This window comes from Cenococcum geophilum (genome assembly GCF_001692895.1).
Source record: "Cenococcum geophilum 1.58 unplaced genomic scaffold K441scaffold_9, whole genome shotgun sequence".
NCBI classification, from domain to species: Eukaryota; Fungi; Ascomycota; class Dothideomycetes; order Gloniales; family Gloniaceae; genus Cenococcum; species Cenococcum geophilum.
In genome coordinates this window covers 2,426,163-2,443,904 of record NW_027137567.1, presented here as the reverse complement: position 1 = coordinate 2,443,904, position 17,742 = coordinate 2,426,163, and the positions used below count along the sequence as shown (strand labels likewise).

General features: G+C 48.1%; 3 protein-coding genes across 3 annotated transcripts; all 3 read right to left on the bottom strand.

Moving 5' to 3' along the window:
• Positions 1 to 487: 487 nt before the first annotated feature.
• Positions 488 to 2,828, bottom strand: K441DRAFT_743377 (uncharacterized protein). The gene has a single exon (XM_067654402.1). It carries the CDS (start codon positions 2,460 to 2,462, stop codon positions 780 to 782), a length of 1,683 nt encoding a protein of 560 aa, XP_067507170.1. The 5' UTR covers positions 2,463 to 2,828; the 3' UTR covers positions 488 to 779.
• A 330-nt stretch (positions 2,829 to 3,158) lies between these two features.
• Positions 3,159 to 7,346, bottom strand: K441DRAFT_368025 (uncharacterized protein). Its single transcript, XM_067641431.1, has 2 exons — positions 7,279 to 7,346; positions 3,159 to 7,208 (listed from the first exon to the last, which is right to left on the bottom strand). Exon 2 carries the CDS (start codon positions 7,168 to 7,170, stop codon positions 3,265 to 3,267), a length of 3,906 nt encoding a protein of 1,301 aa, XP_067507169.1. The 5' UTR covers positions 7,171 to 7,208; positions 7,279 to 7,346; the 3' UTR covers positions 3,159 to 3,264.
• Positions 7,347 to 8,310: 964 nt separating this feature from the next.
• K441DRAFT_605626 (Pfs, NACHT and WD domain protein) lies at positions 8,311 to 13,418 on the bottom strand. The gene is made up of 3 exons (XM_067645376.1): positions 12,383 to 13,418; positions 10,719 to 12,313; positions 8,311 to 10,668 (listed from the first exon to the last, which is right to left on the bottom strand). The coding sequence occupies exons 1-3, from the start codon at positions 13,284 to 13,286 to the stop codon at positions 8,647 to 8,649; spliced, it is 4,521 nt and encodes a 1,506-aa protein (XP_067507168.1). The 5' UTR covers positions 13,287 to 13,418; the 3' UTR covers positions 8,311 to 8,646.
• Positions 13,419 to 17,742: the final 4,324 nt, after the last annotated feature.

Genomic DNA, 17,742 nt, shown 5'->3' with positions numbered 1-17,742 from the left:
ACAGTATAATAACTTCGTATGAAAGAAGCCCTGAACAGCTGGCTGGACGGGGATGAGCGAAAGCCGAGATTGCTGCAGAGAAGGGTTTCGGCAACCTTATGTATTTATACAATAAGGCTTACAGGATGCATGAAGCGGAGGAGCAGGAAATGGGGCAAGGCCAGTGAAAGTACAGTATTGCTGACAAAAAATTAGAGAAAAGGTAGGTTGTCAGCAGTATGGTACAGCCATATGATTATTTTTTGCAGAAAAAAAAGACAGGAAAGAAAATAATCGTTCGCAAATTAGCGAAAATTTCCTCATGTGAAAGATCTGGCAGGGGAATGGAATGGAAGTGTTATGTTGCATGCAGCACGTGATATCTAGAGAACATGTTGAAAGGAGGCAAAGAGTAAATAAAGGAAGCAAGTAATTTGTAACAGAAGAGAAAATAAATTGAAGAGATTGGAAGCTCGCAGCCAGTGCTGTCGTTTAGCGAAATCCCTTTGAGTCGTCTAACGTTGATTGTGCGGCGACTGAAGACGTGCGATTTGAGTGTGCTTAATGAATGAAGCAACGGAATTGAAAGTCTGTTGTCGGAGAAAGTATGAGCACGAAGATCTTCGTGCTGTGCGCTCTACCGTATAAACCCACAAAATTGGATATTCTAGGAGCTCGAGGCATGTTAGAGTCGAGTCTCGCCGGTGAAAGCGCCTCTTAATGACATTTGCATTCCGTTTCTCGTAGTTTTCTTATCAGGTGACTGCGCTGCGGAGGCTGTCCATCGCACCAATTAAGCTCTATTCATTCTCGCTATTTGGTTGGTCCCCATCCCAGCGTTTGTATATCTCGCCGATATAAGCTGTGATATCTCTGGTCCAACGTGATACAAATCCTGCGTCGGCAGATGTTAGCGATACATCAGGATATGACTTCGAGAGCAGAGACCGCTGCGGGAAGACACATTCGCCTAGGCGAGCTAGGTCGATCAAATCATCAGAGCATGAAAGATCGACTGGAAGAGAGCAGCAATCTTTGCAGACACAGCAACCTAGCGGCTGGGTTAGTGAATCTGAGGATTTGTCCGGGTGGTGTTGAGGACCACTGAGGTCTTCCAACTCGTCAAGGGTTTGGGTTGACAATGTCAGGCTGAGCTTCTGGCAGGGCAGAGATGGATACAGGGCGTTCTTATTAGAGCCATCCCCCCAGTAGGCAGAGGGGTTTTGCATGCTAAGAGTGCAGCGGTCAAAAGGGTGCGGAAAGTGCTCGTCCATGAACTTGGATATATCGTATTCCGTAACGGTGATGTTCGCAAACCCCCCATTATCATCCTCAGAATCCTTCTCTTGTTCGCTTCCACTACTAGTGTCATCTTCAACAATGAGCGGAGGCGGCGCTGGGTCATCGACGTCTGCCTGATAAGTACAGTCACAAAAGTAACTACACGGAATATGAGTCGTGCCTCCAAACGTTCTGCCATTCATATCCTGATCCTCCAGGCGCCATTCGACACCAATGTACTGTGGCACAACGCTCGCATCGTATTCGAGATCTGGACGATGTATGTATTTTAGGTTGATGCAAAAGTTCTCCATGGCGAGTTCCCATCGGAGCATCGCAAAGAGATCGTCGCTGTCCAGTTGGTGAGCGGTTGAAAGCGTCAAAACTGGGTAGGCACAACTAAAGCAAATGCCTGGACCAAGACGCGCCCGCACGAGCAAGGCAAGGCACTCTTGAAGATGGTAGTCTGCATCATAGAACTCGCCCTCCTCCGGCTCCATTGTCGGTATCCAGAACCTCACGCGGCGAAGCAACCCCAGACGTCCCCGGGCTCGCAGAGCTTCGAAAAAATCTAGCATGGGTCCATGAACTGAGCCGAAGTCGAAGATATTGACGGCGTAGAAGGTGCCGAGGGCTTCGCTGTGAAGTTGGCGGCTGACGAGCGTGACGTTGAAGACTCCACCCATGGAGCGGGAACCACATTCGAGGAATTGCACGATGTCTCCGGCTTCATTCCCATGGTCAGCTCTGTTTTCATACGGTGCTCGATTACAGAAGAGGCGGGTACGTGCAGAAAAGACGTTTATAGAATCGCGTGCGTGCTTGGTGACTTCTATGAGTGAAGGATAGGAGCGACGCGGCCGGATTGGAGCTGGAAACCAGAAGACGTATTCGTAGATCCGAATTCGAAGCTCGAAAGGGAGATCGAGGAGCCGGAAGGCTCTGGTATCTGCTTCTTGATACGTCTTTGTATTGGCTGAATGAGAGGCGCTACGCGTACTCATGTCAAGAGCATGGCAACTATCTTGCAAGCATGAAGACTCATTCTCATTGCAGTGATGCCACCATGTGAGGCATACTTTGAGCGTGGCGCCATCCGGGCGAACAAGAAAGGCGTAGGGCTTCTGTATAGGGCACGGCTCAAGTCCCACCGAAGACATCGTTTCCATGGATGACCTAGAAGGAAGCGACAGATTCTGCATGGTTGTACGACAGCCCCTAAATCAGATAAGGTCGAGACGCAGGAAAAGAACAAAATTAATCAGTGGGTGGAATGGAGGAGATATACTTTGACAGTTCTGGCAAGTAGAGGTGGAGAAGGCTCAAGACAAGAACTCCCACGAGGAAGCTGATGGGATTGTTGAAGTGATCTGTTGTACAAACGGAGCGCAGGATCAGGGAGAGAGCAACAAGCGAAAGGAGAGTTGGGAAAGAAGATCAAGTGAGGTTCGGAAACTTGCTCGATCCCTACGTGAGGTTATGTGAATCCGAACTCACTTCACAACAGGATTCCGAGAAGAGCAGACGAAATAAGGCCGCGAAAGGACAACCATCAAACGACGAAGGAAATTATTCTTACAAATTTTTATTTGCTTTTCGACGCTACATGTCTACATGACCTTTTTTTCCCATGTAGATCCAACTCGAGAGGAGATGGTATAACTAGGGTATTGTACAGTAACTCTTCGCCACTCCAGGTACTCTCCCAGGAAACGCCATCAGGGTCCCATACGGTTACAGCTTGTTCGCAAGCCAGATAGCCAACAGACACTCCGCCGCCCATCCCTAGCATTGCGCCTAAATGCGCGATCTAAAACCAGAAACGCCGGTGCGTGCACTTCCTGTGATATAAAAAGCGTTCAATGAAAGCCTACCAGCCCAGCTGCGCCGTTGACGTCCGTCCACGCTAAAAGGCCAGGGGCAATTCTATGCAGTAATTAACCAAGAGATAAATAGAAAATAACGAATGTCCTTTTTAAGCCAAAATGTATCCCACCCAATTAATTAGGCCGTGGCTTCATTGACAGTATTAACTAGAGGTCTGCCACCTCCAACAAGTTCAAGAATTTTGCCAGCCACCGCTGCTGGGTATCCACGCGAGAGGCCCTCATTCACAACAGCCATCGCGCTGCCGCGGTCCTCCACTGCCATGAATGCCCGAGTCATGGCTTCGTAAGTACTAGGCTCGCGCTTGTCCATAGAAACGCCGTCGTAGATTGCCTTAGCCTTCTCAATGTTCTTCGCGAGGGCCCAGCCGTGAATTAAAGAATTTGCAATGTAGGGAGTCATTTCGACGCCACGGTTCTTCATGTCCGTGAGAGTGCTCTCAGTATCCGCAATCTGATGGTTGGCGACCATGGCTTCAAAGAGTGCTTGATAAAGGCAAGCTTGAGGGCGGATGCGCGAGTCGGCCATAACAGTGTCGAAGAGCCTTCGGGCTCCGGCCATATCATGTTGAACGCAGCCCTTGGCGTGGATCAAAGAGGCATAATGAACGGCTTCTGGAATACCACCGGCTTGACGGATTTGGCTAAGCACGCCTTCCGCAGCCTTCATATCAACAGGCTCAAGAGTAGCGTAGGTATCGATCAGAAGCTTGTAGGTATGCGTAGTTGGCTCAATCTTCTTGGATCGCATCCGCTCATAGTACGCAAGAACCTTGCTGCGGTCGCGCTTGGTCGTAAGGAAGAATTGCATCAAACTGTGATATGGAGCTGGCCTAGGCTTGTAGTTCGGCATGCTCTCCATCTCTTCAAAAAGCTCTTCGGCGAATTTCTCGTCGCTCACACGGCAAAGCGCGTTGACGATAGTCCCATAGGTGACGCTTGTTGGACGGATGCCGAGGTTGCGCATTTCCGAGAAGTAGAAGAGACAGTCATCGATACGTCTGGCCTTGCCAAGCTTGCCGATAAGAGCGTTATATAGGAAAGATGAAGGTTCGACGCCCTCAGATTTGGCACGTAGGAAAATCTTGACAGCTTCTGTGGCCTCATCAAAGGTCTTCGTGGATTCTTTAAGAGTCGTAATATAAAGTCCGAAAGTATTAGCCGAGGGAGCAGCACCCATATCAAGCAAGTCCTGGTGGTATTGAGCAGCAAGTCCACGTTGTCCGGTAGTGAGGCAAGCAGCGACCATGGCATCCAAGATGGTAACCCAACCGTATCTAACGATACGGTACTGAGGCAGCAGAGGAACGTCTTGCTTAGCGAGAGCTAGAATGTCGTGAGCAAGGTTGAGACGATCCTCCTTTGCCGCAGCAGTGATGAGTTTGGCGTAGGTGAAGAATCGAGGGTGTCTGCCAGCTCGGCGCATGTTCTTGAACTTTGTCAAAGCCTCATTCAGATGGGAAGACGATCTACCGTGAGTCTTTTCGAGTAAGTCGGTGATAGCAACGGAGCCCTTGTTGTCAGTCGTAGCAGCATATGGGTCGAATGAATCCTCATATGCAGGAGCGACAGGAATCGGTGCCCGTTGAGGGAACGATGAATACTGGACAGGGGAGTAGGTTGGTTCAGGTGCAGGATGCTTGTAACTGTACCAACGGTGCTGGAGATCCGGGCGATCAAGTTTGACAAGAACCTTCTCGACCAAAGCTGAAGTAGACTTGTCGGTTACCGTACCAGTGGAAGCAATAACCTCAAGCAGGTGGGCGAAGCGAGCAGTGTTGGCAATATCCAAGTCGGAAGCGTTAAGAATCATTCCCGATTGAACCTGCATGAGAAGGGTGATATCGCCCCAATGAAGCTGAGCAATGCCTTCTGGGCCCATACCTGCAAGTAAATGTCCGGCAACGGGAGCAACAAGACCACCGTTCTCAATCATGGTCCACATCAACTCCATGCTAGCTCTCGCCGGTAGAATGATACCGCGCCTGATCATGAACTGACCGATGACCTCAACAGCCTCGTCAATCTGTTCCACGATCTCCATCTTGGCCTGGGTAGATCCAGCTTGCGAATCACGGATGCGTGCGAACATCTGGCGACTTTGACGCAAACCCTGCTCAGCCTGGCCACTGCCAATCAGAGCAATCGTATGCATGGCGGTCGACTCAATGAATTGAGGCTTGGTGCTGGAGAGCTCCAAAATCTTCCAAAACACATTAGCAGCTTCGATGTTCCCGTTGCGAACATGCATTGCGCCTATGGCCATGGCAGGACGGGAAAGATCTGCGTTCTCTGGAAGTGCATTGAAAGCCTTGGTCGCATTTTCAACGTCATTCTTGTCAGCAGCTTTGATGCAAATGGCAGCCATGGCAAGATGGCGAGCTTCTGGGCTCAACTTCTCGCTGGCATGCACAAATGCCTCTTCAAAAGAACCATTCTTCAACCACACTGACAAGAGAGCCTTCAAGCTCACAATGTCACGCAGAGGAGTAATGTCCTCCGGGTCGACAATGGTCTCCTCAATCTTCGAAAGGAACTTCTGGCCTCCTTCGGACCTTCCGCAAATACTGTATGCCTTAATGAGAGCGGCATACACATCGTTATCTTTCCGTGACAAAAAGATTTCTCCCTTGTCATTCGCAATGGCTAGAGCTTTGTACTCATCATAGCATTCAACCGCGCTGCGCAAATCACCGGACTTGCCAAAGGCGTGGATCATGGGCACAAACATGTCAGCACATGGAATCACATTTCTTGATTCCATCTGCGCATAAATGCGGACCATGTCCTCGACACGGTCACCCTCAGCGCAAGCTGAGACGAGAACACGGTAGGTTTTCTCGGAGAAGGTTCGTGCAGGCTGGCTAGTGGTTGCAGAATCGAAAAGCTTGACTGCGATGTCAAGGGAGTCGTCTTCGCTAAGAATGTCGAATTCGGTTTCGTTGGAATGGAGCATAAACTTGCCCTCTTCCTCCATACCACCATACCTTACTCTCTTTTCCTCCAGGGCCTGCGTCATAGAAAGAACTTCCAGAGACCGGACAGAGAGGATCTCAATCAAAGTGGCGTATGTGTTAGTATCAGGAAGCACCCGTCGGCGCAGCATGTCAGAGTACACATCCAGCGCCTTTGGAACAACCTGATGTCTTGTCTTGGGTAGGTTGATGGCAGCGGAGAGGAGAGCATTGTATGCTGGTGCGGTAGGCTTGATGCCCGAAACGAGCATAGATTCGAAGATTGCTGGTATTTCAGCATAGTGTTGATTTTCAGCGAGTTTGTTCAGTTGCTCGGTGTATGTATCAATCTCAGAGATACTAGTAGCAAAACTAGAACTGGTGCGGCTCAAGGCAATTGACTCAGGAGTGACGTTGGATCCTGTGGCTGGGGACTGTGGACGAGTCTCCTGGGTCACCAGAGAGGTTTCTTGAGCAGCCAGCTTCGGGGATGCAGCCTCGGCTTTAGCCTTCGCCCCCTCTTGAGCGATTGCCTCATCGACCTGTGCAAGTGCAGTAGCCTCTGCCTTTGCATCACCCACAACCTTCCTGAAATCATCTACAGTGCTGGTGCTGTAGGCGCGGCTGATGACGGCTCGAGCCGGAACCGGATCCGAGGTCTCTTCGATGACCCCGCTGTCCTCCTTGGCCTCATTTTTGCCTTCTGGAACTGTTGCTCGAGGCTTCCACTCGATTCGCTTTGTAAATTGGAATTGTTGCCATTCCTTATCCTCGACGCGTTGGTGCTTCTGCCAGGCAGCATAGTACGCCGCTAAACCGGAGTCTGCGTGCTCGTTGTGAGCAACCTTGATGCTGCCACCTGCCTGGGTCGACGTGGAAGCAAAGGCATTTTGGGTTTGATTCGCACCGGGTTTCCCGAAACGACTTTGAAGGTTTGAACCGAAGGCTCCAAAAGAGTTGTTTTGCGACGCGTACGATGATTGAGAGGCGGCAACTACGGATTGAGCGTATCCGTGGGTGAAACTCTTTACGAGACTCTGGCGCGCGAGGTGGAAAGTCTTAAAGACCATTTGGAGATGGAGGAACCCTTCAGATTGGAAGGGTGAGACTGTAGCAAGGGGCTCCGAGTCAGTACGTGAAGGGCAAAATTAGACTGGAAGCAGTGGAGCGTGGCATACTATTATTCTCAGAGTGCGATTCTGATGCAGGTTCATTTGACGACACAGGCCGCCAAAAGAACGCGCTGAAATGAAATTACGGTGAAGGATTTTTGAGGGGGTAGCCTGGATATCGACTGCTACTTCTACGAAAGGAAACGAAATCGAAAGGCGCAAGAATAGGTGGAGGGTAGAATGGAAGATTACAAGTGTAGGGGATTAAGGGAGAAAAGGCAAAGCTGGCCTGAAAGGATAGGAGTCAGCTTGCATGTGGGCGATGAAAAAGAAAGCTCGAAGCTCTGGTGGTGACGAGGCCACTCTTCCGGAATTTTCTCTACCGCCGCGTCGGACGAAGGCAGCGCCGATGAGGGTTATGCCCGTTTGAGCGATTGCAAACCGCGCACACGTGCCTTCTTGGGCCTGTCGATGGCTTTCCTTTCCCTTCGCCGGCCATCAGCTTGCTGCACCCCTGGCTAAGGGCCGATGGTGACTCACTGGCACGAATATTCTGCGGAATCCTCTGCCCTAGTGCTGTGCCGTGCCGTGCCATGCTTGCGCCCCGCCTCACCCCAAAGGGCGCATCTCGTACTGCCTCGTACAGTCACTAGCGAAATCGGCTTCCGTCCAAAGGCGCACCTTCACCACGAGCTAGCCCCTGTACGGTTAGACACTCGACTAATCCGGACAACACTAGTTTACAATAGACAACCCATTCGTATCTTACCATGTGTACTGCAGTCAAACGATATAGGGTATATAACGATATCCTCTGCATTACGATCTACACCTCTTAATCAAGCCTTTTTTAGTGTAATATTACGATAATCTGACCTTTGACAATATCGTTAAGCACCTACTATCAATATCGGTATAACTAGTAGAGAATTTGTATGGCAAAGAGCCCTATTTGGCCCGTGAGGTAGATATCTTAAGCCTCTTTAGGTATCAAATCCCCGGTTTTCCTGCTTATTTTCACTACCCGTGATTCTTAATATAACAATACCATTGATATTACGATACGTTTAGCCGAACAAACGGTATCGTACTAATGATATTTGACTGTACATATATTAATCCCGCCTTTGCTGTTCATACCTCCATGGCCTGAGCCACATATGATGCCAAGGTGTGACTTCAAGACATGTCTACCCGATTACACCCAACCACGTCTGTGAATGTACTACAGTAGCCCTTAGTTTATCCAACCATACACGGCAGTTTTATCATGCGTGGACGGCCGTCACCTGGCTGTTTTGCCACTCACCTGGCGCAGGGAATTTTAAAGCAGTTACATTTCTAATTCAATAGCATTCATAAGCCATTGCGGCACGTAGAGGAGTATAAAAAGACGGCAACCGCATGGAGGTTGGCGGGGAGGTCTAATAAAGCTTAGAAAGCGAATTCTAATATTGACACGTAACCAGATAGATGCCCGATAGCAACAACGCTACCATGAACAGCCGTGCAAACCGGTCGATACTCGGAAGGAAGCCAAAGCACATTTTCCATCTCATAGGTTACCCACTGCTGCTTAACAAATATTCCGCGTGAAAGACCCCGCCGAGGAAGTCGTCCGCCAGGGGGTAGAGATATGGAATGTAATATTCCTCTATTAGTCTCTACAAATGTCCCGTCATCGGAGAATGACATGGTTTGAATAGCGGCGTTAGCTTTAAGCGTCTGCTGTACTGCCCCCGTGCCGGCATCCCACAGCTTGACTGTCCGGTCGTACGATGCCGACGCTAGCACCTTGCCGTCCGGCGAGAAGGCCACGGCGTTGACCAAATTTGAATGGCCCTCGAGCGTTTGCTGCGCTGCTCCCGTGCCGACATCCCACAGCCTGGCCGTCCTGTCGTGCGATGCCGACGCCAGCACCTTGCTGTCCGGCGAGAAGGCTACGACGACGACCCGATTTAAATGGCCCTTGAGCGTCTGCTGCACTGCCCCCGTGCCAGCATCCCACAACTTGACTGTCCCGTCGTGCGATGCCGACGCTAGCACCTTGCCGTCCGGCGAGAAGGCCACGGCGCTGATCCAATTTGAATGGCCCTCGAGCGTTTGCTGCGCTGCTCCCGTGCCAGCATCCCACAGCTTGACCGTCCCGTCGTGCGATGCCGACGCCAGCACTTTGCTGTCCGGCGAGAAGGCCACGGCGTTGACCCCATTTGAATGGCCTTTGAGCGTCCGCTGCACTGCTCCCGTGCCGGTATCCCACAGCTTGACTGTCCCGTCGTGCGATGCCGACGCTAGCACCTTGCCGTCCGGCGAGAAGGCCACGGCGCTGACCCAATTTGAATGGCCCTCGAGCGTCTGCTGCGCTGCTCCCGTGCCGACATCCCACAGCTTGACCGTCCCGTCGTGCGATGCCGACGCCAGCACCTTGCTGTCCGGCGAGAAGGCCACGGCGTTGACCCCATTTGAATGGCCTTTGAGCGTCCGCTGCACTGCCCCCGTGCCGGTATCCCACAGCATGACCGTCTTGTCGTCCGATGCCGACGCCAGCACCATGCCGTCCGGCGAGAAGGCCACAGCGCGGACCTCACTTGAATGGCCCTCGAGCGTCTGCTGCATTGCTCCCGTGCTAGAATCCCACAGCTTGACCGTCAGGTCGTCCGATGTTGACGCCAGCACCTTGCCGTCCGGCGAGAAGGCTACGGCGTTGACCCGACTTGAATGGCCCTTGAGCGTCTGCTGCACCGCTCCCGTGCCGGCATCCCACAGCTTAACCGTCTTGTCGTACGATGCCGACGCCAGCACCTTGCCGTCCGGCGAGAAGGCTACCGCGGTGACCCAATTTGAATGGCCCTCGAGCGTCTGTTGCACTGCTCCCGTGCCGGCATCCCACAGCTTGACTGTCCTGTCCCACGATGCCGACGCCAGCACCTTGCCGTCCGGTGAGAAGGCCACGGCGGTGACCCCACGTGAATGGCCCTTGAGCGTCTGCTGCACTGCTCCCGTGCCGGCATCCCATAGCTTGATTGTCCTGCCCTCCGATGCCGACGCTAGCACCATGCCGTCTGGCGAGAAGGCCACAGCGTTGACCCGACTTGAATGGCCCTTGAGCGTCTGCTGCATTGCTCCCGTGCCGGCATCCCACAGCTTAACCGTTTTGTCGTACGATGCCGACGCCAGCACCTTGCCGTCCGGCGAGAAGGCCACGGCGGTGACCCAATTTAAATGGCCCTCAAGCGTCTGTAATAAAGCGTTCCAATTATTTTCAACTCTGGGTAATCTTTGCATCCATCTAGGCACCCAGTCTATAAATTGCTTCTTTACTATACTCATTACTGGTGCAAAAATAAGCGCACTGCAATATACTTGGAGGGGGGTCTGCTCAATCCCTAGCCGGCTATATAGTGTAAATCGCTTCATATCATGNACAAACGCGTATAAATCGGGACAGTCGCTAGCCTGAATATTAGTTTAGCTAGATGACTTCATATACTACAGGGTAGGCTTACAATAGACTCCAAAGAAGCGATTGCGCGAATCCCTTCTGAGACCTTTCGCATCCAGCCCAGCGCCTCAAGCCAGTGAAGAAAATGCTCCTTTAGAAACTGATGGACCTGGTTATTATTGTAAAGCTGAGCTCCGCTCTTCTGGAGATGCTGGATCCAATAGAGGCATGCGTACTGAACCTCTGGAGGAAGATGTTGCTGCACTTGGCTATTGTCAATATCGGTCACGAAAATCCCGTGGGCGCCTACGCCACAGATGCCTTGCTTAAGAGAGCTTGACATGAGCTGTATACAGCGATTGGCTAGCGTCCGATGCGCTTGCTTCTCATCTACCCAGAATTGTAGATCAGAGCACCTCAGCTTGTCGAGGTAAAAGTCGCAAAATGAAGGATGATAAAGTTGGACAGGACTTTCCCGGTGCTCAGGAACATCTAGAACAGAACGTAACTGATTCAACATCCTCTGAAGGAGTCTCTCGTCGATATTAATTAGCTTGGCCATAGCGACAACGGAAAGTGGATCATATAAGATAACAATCGAGCCAACACACTCCCTGATGAACGCGGCAACGCTGGGCTTGTTGCCTTTGTTTGATATTTTCTGGAGGCAATGCCGCAGAACTTGGGTATATATATCATCCAGCTCCATTGTGTGTGAATCCTGAAGCGCTATCACACCACTGGTGTCTTGCAGTGAGTTTGCAAGTATAAGTTGAAGAAGATCGTCTGGGGGCCAAAGAATTTCATTTCTCTCAAGAAACCGACAAATTGTCGCGGCATAGATGAAGAGGCCGTGAGCCCTTGAAACGAGAAGATGGATAATGTCTCTGTCGGGCCAGCCCAGCGGCAGGTCGTTCCAGGTGTCCCGGAGCAACCCGAGATTGTGTTGGAAGAAGATTGATATGTCACGGTCTATGAGTCCACGGTGAATTTGATTAAGGATGAGATCGCGACGATAAAGGCTGGGAATATTGCGAAACCCACGTTGAATCAGAGGCTCTGGTCTACTCGTTACAAGGATTCGTAACTGGACCGGACCCAGTGTTTGCGCTTCAGCGAAGAGCTGGAGGATTTGTTGAACATCCTCATCGCCTTCACATTCGTCCAGGGCATCAACCACTAAGACTAATGGTAACCGAGCGGGATCAACTTTTATCTTGGAGAGTGGCTGAAGGATAAGGTGATCCCATTGACTGCGGAGACCTTTTTCAGCAATGTCTGGATGCTTCCTCATAGCCTCATAGATATGGTTTCTCAGGGGGGGAAAGACTTTTGAGAGTTGAAAAGCAAGCGTTGTAAAGAATTTGCTAGCCTTGCCGATATCACCTCCACCTCTGGAAAAGAAGAAGCTTGCTCCTAATCGTTTAGCTTTCTCGAGTGTCGTTGCCACTGTGCGAGCGATGGTTGATTTTCCAGTGCCAGCACTGCCGCTTAACCAATATATAAACTCTCCATCGGGGTTCAAGCTCCACAGTTCCATTTCTTGAAGAATCTCAACTCTTGTGTTCTCTAGGCATATAGGGTTGTGGTCATTGTAGCGAGAATTGAACGCTGCGTCGAGCGCCAAAGGTAACTTGTTGAAAATCTCAGGTAAGTAGTCTGGAGGGATGGTTAAAAAGATGAGTATGAGAGTGTTCGGGTCAATACATCGCGCAGGGTTTGCCATACCTTGGACAGTTGGACAATCGGCTGACGCATCCTGCCTATCAGTGGTCCTCCACTCCTCCAGGAAGGCCTTTGTGCAAGCCGCTGCAGTTACAGCTGCATATCCTTGCCATTTCTTGCTCTTGTGACTGTCTGCGTAGTCACACACGCTCTTGATGACGACAGTTGGGAGGCACTCCCACATACCAGCCCCTTCCATTTCAAACGCAATGACTTTTTCGCGTTCCGCAATGTCATCTCGATGTCGGCCACATTTCATGACCGTATCCCCAGACGTAACACGGCCAAAGTGAATTGACGGTTTTCGAGTGCCTTTAGTACCCGTAGTCGGAATCCCATCAGAACTGAGACCTCTTGCCTTTATGATTCGGTTCCGGGGCACCAAGTACCTGTCGTCGCACACGAGATCCATGCAGGAGGAGTTCAGAGCGATCTCACACACTTCATTGTCTATAGTCCGACATTGAGCGCAAACTGGGCAAGAGCTTTGTAATTGATGCTTATGCCGGTACTGCGGTTGGTAGAGTTTGTCATTTTCTACACCAGGATACTCTAGTCTTTTCTCCTTGCAAAGTTCTTCAGAGTAGTATGCCGTTCTATCTTTCACCCTTTGGCGAGATAGTTGCCCCGATACCTTTTCTAGAAATGCGCGGACCTCCGAATTTGGCCGGCCAAGGTTCTCTTCAAGAGCGTCCTTCCTGGCAAACTTGTGTGGATACTGTCGGCCGATGTCGATTTGAACCACAGTTGTGCTGATAACGACATCGCCCAGGAGAATTTCTGCGCCTTCTGCAGTATTTGGGACGCCGCCACAGATGCCGACAAGTATACCGAGTTTGATGCCGTCAAAGCTGGTGCGGAGGCTGGAAGCTACACCTGCGGCGTACGCCTTGCCCATGCCCGGCATTTGCACAAGCACCACATGATGATTTCCAATCCTCCCTAAAGTATAGGCGTTGTGATCCCCAGGCGCTTTTCCATACGAAAAACCGTCAGTTTCGTAATTCTCGTCCAAGAGAGCCTCGACGGCATCGTGTTCTATGCGCAAAGCGCAGATGAGGGCAATTTCAAAATCGTTTCGATGACGAGGTCGGGGGATCTGCGCCATGGTCCGGCAGATTTAGGAAGTGTTCGGCTCGGGGTTCAGAAGCGATCTGGAGCTCCAATCTGATCTGGAGGCGAGTGTACAGTCAATTGCACGACCAGCTTCACCCCCCCCTTTAGGGGGCGCTCCGAAATTTTAAATTCGGTACGCGCATCCAATTTTAATTGTAGCGAACGGCTGTGGCTGCACGCAAGGACCTTTTTGGTTGCCCTGGAGAATCGCCTTGGTTGGCCAGGAGAATCAAATTGAAGACGGACGCTTCCTTTTCTCCCCCTTAACTATGCCTCTATTGTGGCCGCCAAAACGCGAATACAACGCTGTCTCTGCAGAGAGGTTGATGAAATTTGGCAATATCGTACGGGCGGAAACCTCATGATATTTAACAAAGATCACGGCACTGCAGAGAAAGGCCACCAAAGTAAGGTTCTTGTAGCTAAGCATACGGCTTCGCTACAATTACTATGTACAGCTGGTGGCAACCAGGCGAAATTAGATGCGCGTACCGAATTTAAAATTTCAGAGCGCTCACTACAGTGATGTGCACGACCAGCTTCACCCCCCCCCCTTAGCGAGTTGCAGATTCGGTACGCGCATCCAATTTCGCCTGATTGCCACCAACTGTACATAGTAATTGAAGCGAAGCCGTATGCTTGGCTGTAAGAACCTGAAGCTGTCCACGATCGACCTTCTGTGATCGTTGTCGAATATTGCAAGGTTTCTACCCATCCTCTACCTATCCTCTACCTATCCTCTACGGTATTATGGCTCCGCGAATGGGCCCATATCAGCACGCTCTAATTAAGGATCTTCTTTGACTTGGAGCGACTCGAGCAGAGTGTGCCTCCGCCGCTGGTTGTACGATTCGCTTAATTGCCTCTATCAGAAGGAACCTACGAGTCTTTGGCTCGACTCGGGCACCTTTAAACGGCGAAGGCGGCCAGTTCCTACTCAGCGATCCGATGATTGTGGTAATACTAATGCGGCTAGAGGAGAAGCCAACTCTCTTTGGCGACGAGCTATCCCTTGCAACGTCGGGGTCCTCAAAGTAAGTGGTCCGTGCGGAACACCGTTTTCAAAACAACGCGTATATCTATATAGAATTCAATTATTAATTACACCACCACCATGCCTTCCAATTGTGCTAGAATCGATATAGACCTTGTTTAGAAAACTCAATATAACGTTCCTCCAAATAAGACGGCGAAAACAGCACCTCTAAAGCCCTGGCCGCTGCCCCATTTCAAACCTCTCCATATTAACAATTGGGACGACTATAGCTTACTAAACCTCCCTTTAGACGTTGATCCATATGATCCTTATAAGCTATTTAGCTTATTCTTTATAGAGAATATTATAAATAAGCTTATAGAGTGGACAAATAAGCATGCGGAGCTTTATCTATTGTATAAGGAAAAGGAGTATACATGCCTATAGCAGCTAATATATAAAGAGGAACTATACGTGTACTTTGGTGTGCTTATTTATATAGGTATTACTATAGAATCGTGCATTAAGGACTACTAGAAGGATTTAGACACCTATGGTATGGAGCATATTATTAAAAAGTATATTTTAATCGTCCGATTTCAGTAGCTTAATTGTCACTTTTAAGCCTCACCACTATGGCCAAAGGATAATACAGCACCTAAATCTACATTTAATAGAGTTAACGAGCTTACTGAATATATTTGGCTTACTTATAGGAAGCTCTATACGCCTAGAATATACCTTACTATTAATGAGACGATTTAATGCTTTATAGGCCGTGCACCTAAGATTATTAATATTCTATCTAAACCTACACTAGAAGGCTTTAAGATATAGATTTTAGCGAATAAGGGCTATATATTAGACTTTATATAGCACGCTAAAGGTAATAAGAAGGGCCTAGTTAACCTAGATAAGTCTTTTATTAATAAAGGCTTTTTAAAAACGTAGGCGGTAGTTCTTAATTTACTTTTATAAAAAGACGCTAAAATAGATAAACGCCTCTACCCACCTAGAAAGCACGTTATTTGGCTTAATAATCTATTTATAAGTGTTAAGCTTCTTACAAGACTACGAGGCCTTAGTATTGGAGCCGCTAGAACCGTTTAAACAATTAAAACACAACGTGAGGAACAGGGGGATCTTAAAGGCGATATTAAGGTGACTATAACTATAAAAGGAAAGAAGAAGAAAAAGAAGGTGCTAGCTAAGTAAATTAACCGGACGCTTGTAGAGCTTAAATTAACTTATGCAGCTTAAATACTATAGGGAGAATTATATGTAGAGGTCTCTAAGGACGGCCAAGTAATGGAGTTTGCTTGGAAGGACGCCAATATTATGCTTTTTATAAGTACTGTTAATAACGGTAAGTTCTATAATTTAACTTTAAGGCTTAAAATCTAATAATATTATATATTACTAGGTCGCCAAACTAGAATTACTATACAAAAACGTCCTCCCCTTACTGCTAGCGGCGCTAGACAGACTCGGAAGGTCTTTAGCAATAATTTCGAGAAACTATTGCCTATTCCTACCTTTATATTCTAGTATAATTATTATATATGCGGTATAGATATTACGGATTAATTGCGCTCGTATTTTATAATATAGAGGATCTATAGGCAAACCTAGAAGCCTCTATAGCACTTCCTTCTTAATATAGTAATTAGTAATTGCTTCCTACTATCTTTCTACCGCCCTACCAATCGCTATAAGTGTTGCGAGAATACCTACAAGCAATTTCGAATTAACTTTAGTAGAGCCTTATTTGAACGCTTAATTCGAAAGCGAAAGAATCCTATATCTAAACACCTACCTTAACGCTCTATATATAATATAGTATAGGTCCCTATAGCGCAGCATTAGCTAATTAAGCTGTTTCTAAGGGAGGTTCATTGCTCAGCTTGTATAGAGGCTGGCAGGTATACTTAGGTGCAGTATATTAGGCGTCGAAAGAATCTATTAGAGCTTTTACCTAATACTATAAGGAAACCTCGCGATAGTAAGGAATAGTAAAGGCGCGCGCGTCCTCTAAGGACTTATTTTGGCTGCAGTATATATAAAATACCGTTCTGCAGAAAGGACGACTGCTAGGCGCCTTATATTAAGCGACTTAACTCCAAAGATTAATCTTATATATTAATCTTATATGGTATATTATAAATATAACTAACCTTATATTTCTGAGCACGGGCACTAAATTTAGCTAATCTAATTAATTGGTCCTTATCGATAACCTGAGGACCCGAATCACCGTTGTAAGGGATAGTGGCTAATCTACGACATATTTAACGTTGTAGTAAGCCGCTATATAATATTTTGAGAGCTCTATTTGGCGGGCTAGATAAGGAAGCGGGTAAGCTAATTAGATCCTCTAGTATAAAGCTTGGAGAATAGCTTATATAAAGAAGTGTTAGTAGGTAGCCCTTAAACGTAGCGCTTACGATTGCGATATATATTTTGCAATTATATTACAGTATACCGCCAATTAACTGGTATTTGTAGATAAGTTAGGTATGGATTTGAAGACAGGCATACGGAAGTTAGGCTGGGCTTCTTTTAGTATTGCACTAGTTTTACGGACGCTATATAATTAGGGTAAGAGGAAGCTTAATATACTACCTGTATATACGATTAACGGTATTCTGGTAGCTTTAGTATATAAAGGCTTAATAAATAGTAAAGGCTTTAAGTTCTGGATAGCAAATACTCTTCTACTATAGTATAATCGCTTTCTTACTAAGCGATTAGTAGTAGTTATAGATAATACCAGCTTCCATTATTTAGAAAGGATATAGTCTCTCTTTAACGCCTTTAGCGTTAAGCTAGTATTTTTACCTCTATACTTACCTAATCTAAATTTAATTAAAGAGTTTTTTAGAGAGCTAAAGGCCTTTATTTGGCAGGAGTGGTACTCTTAACTAGAGCACCTAGAGGCCTTTAGCTATAGCTTTAAAGCGTTCCTTCTTTAAAGTATAGATAAGGTTAGTAGCAAGAGTAAGAGCGCAAGAGGCCATTTCTGACATAGTGGGTACAATTATTAAGGTTTTTAGGGTAAGAGTTATAATTAATCTTTAGTGGCGTTCTTGACCGTATATAATATTTATAGCAGTAACGAAGACACCTTATATTTTACTGATTATAATTATCTATATCTTAAAGGGCTTAGATATAGGGCGTCTCTACTACTATAAGGGCGCTAGTAGTAATAGAGACACCCTATATTTTACTAATTATCTATATCTTAAAAACTTCCCTTAAGCTAAGTACA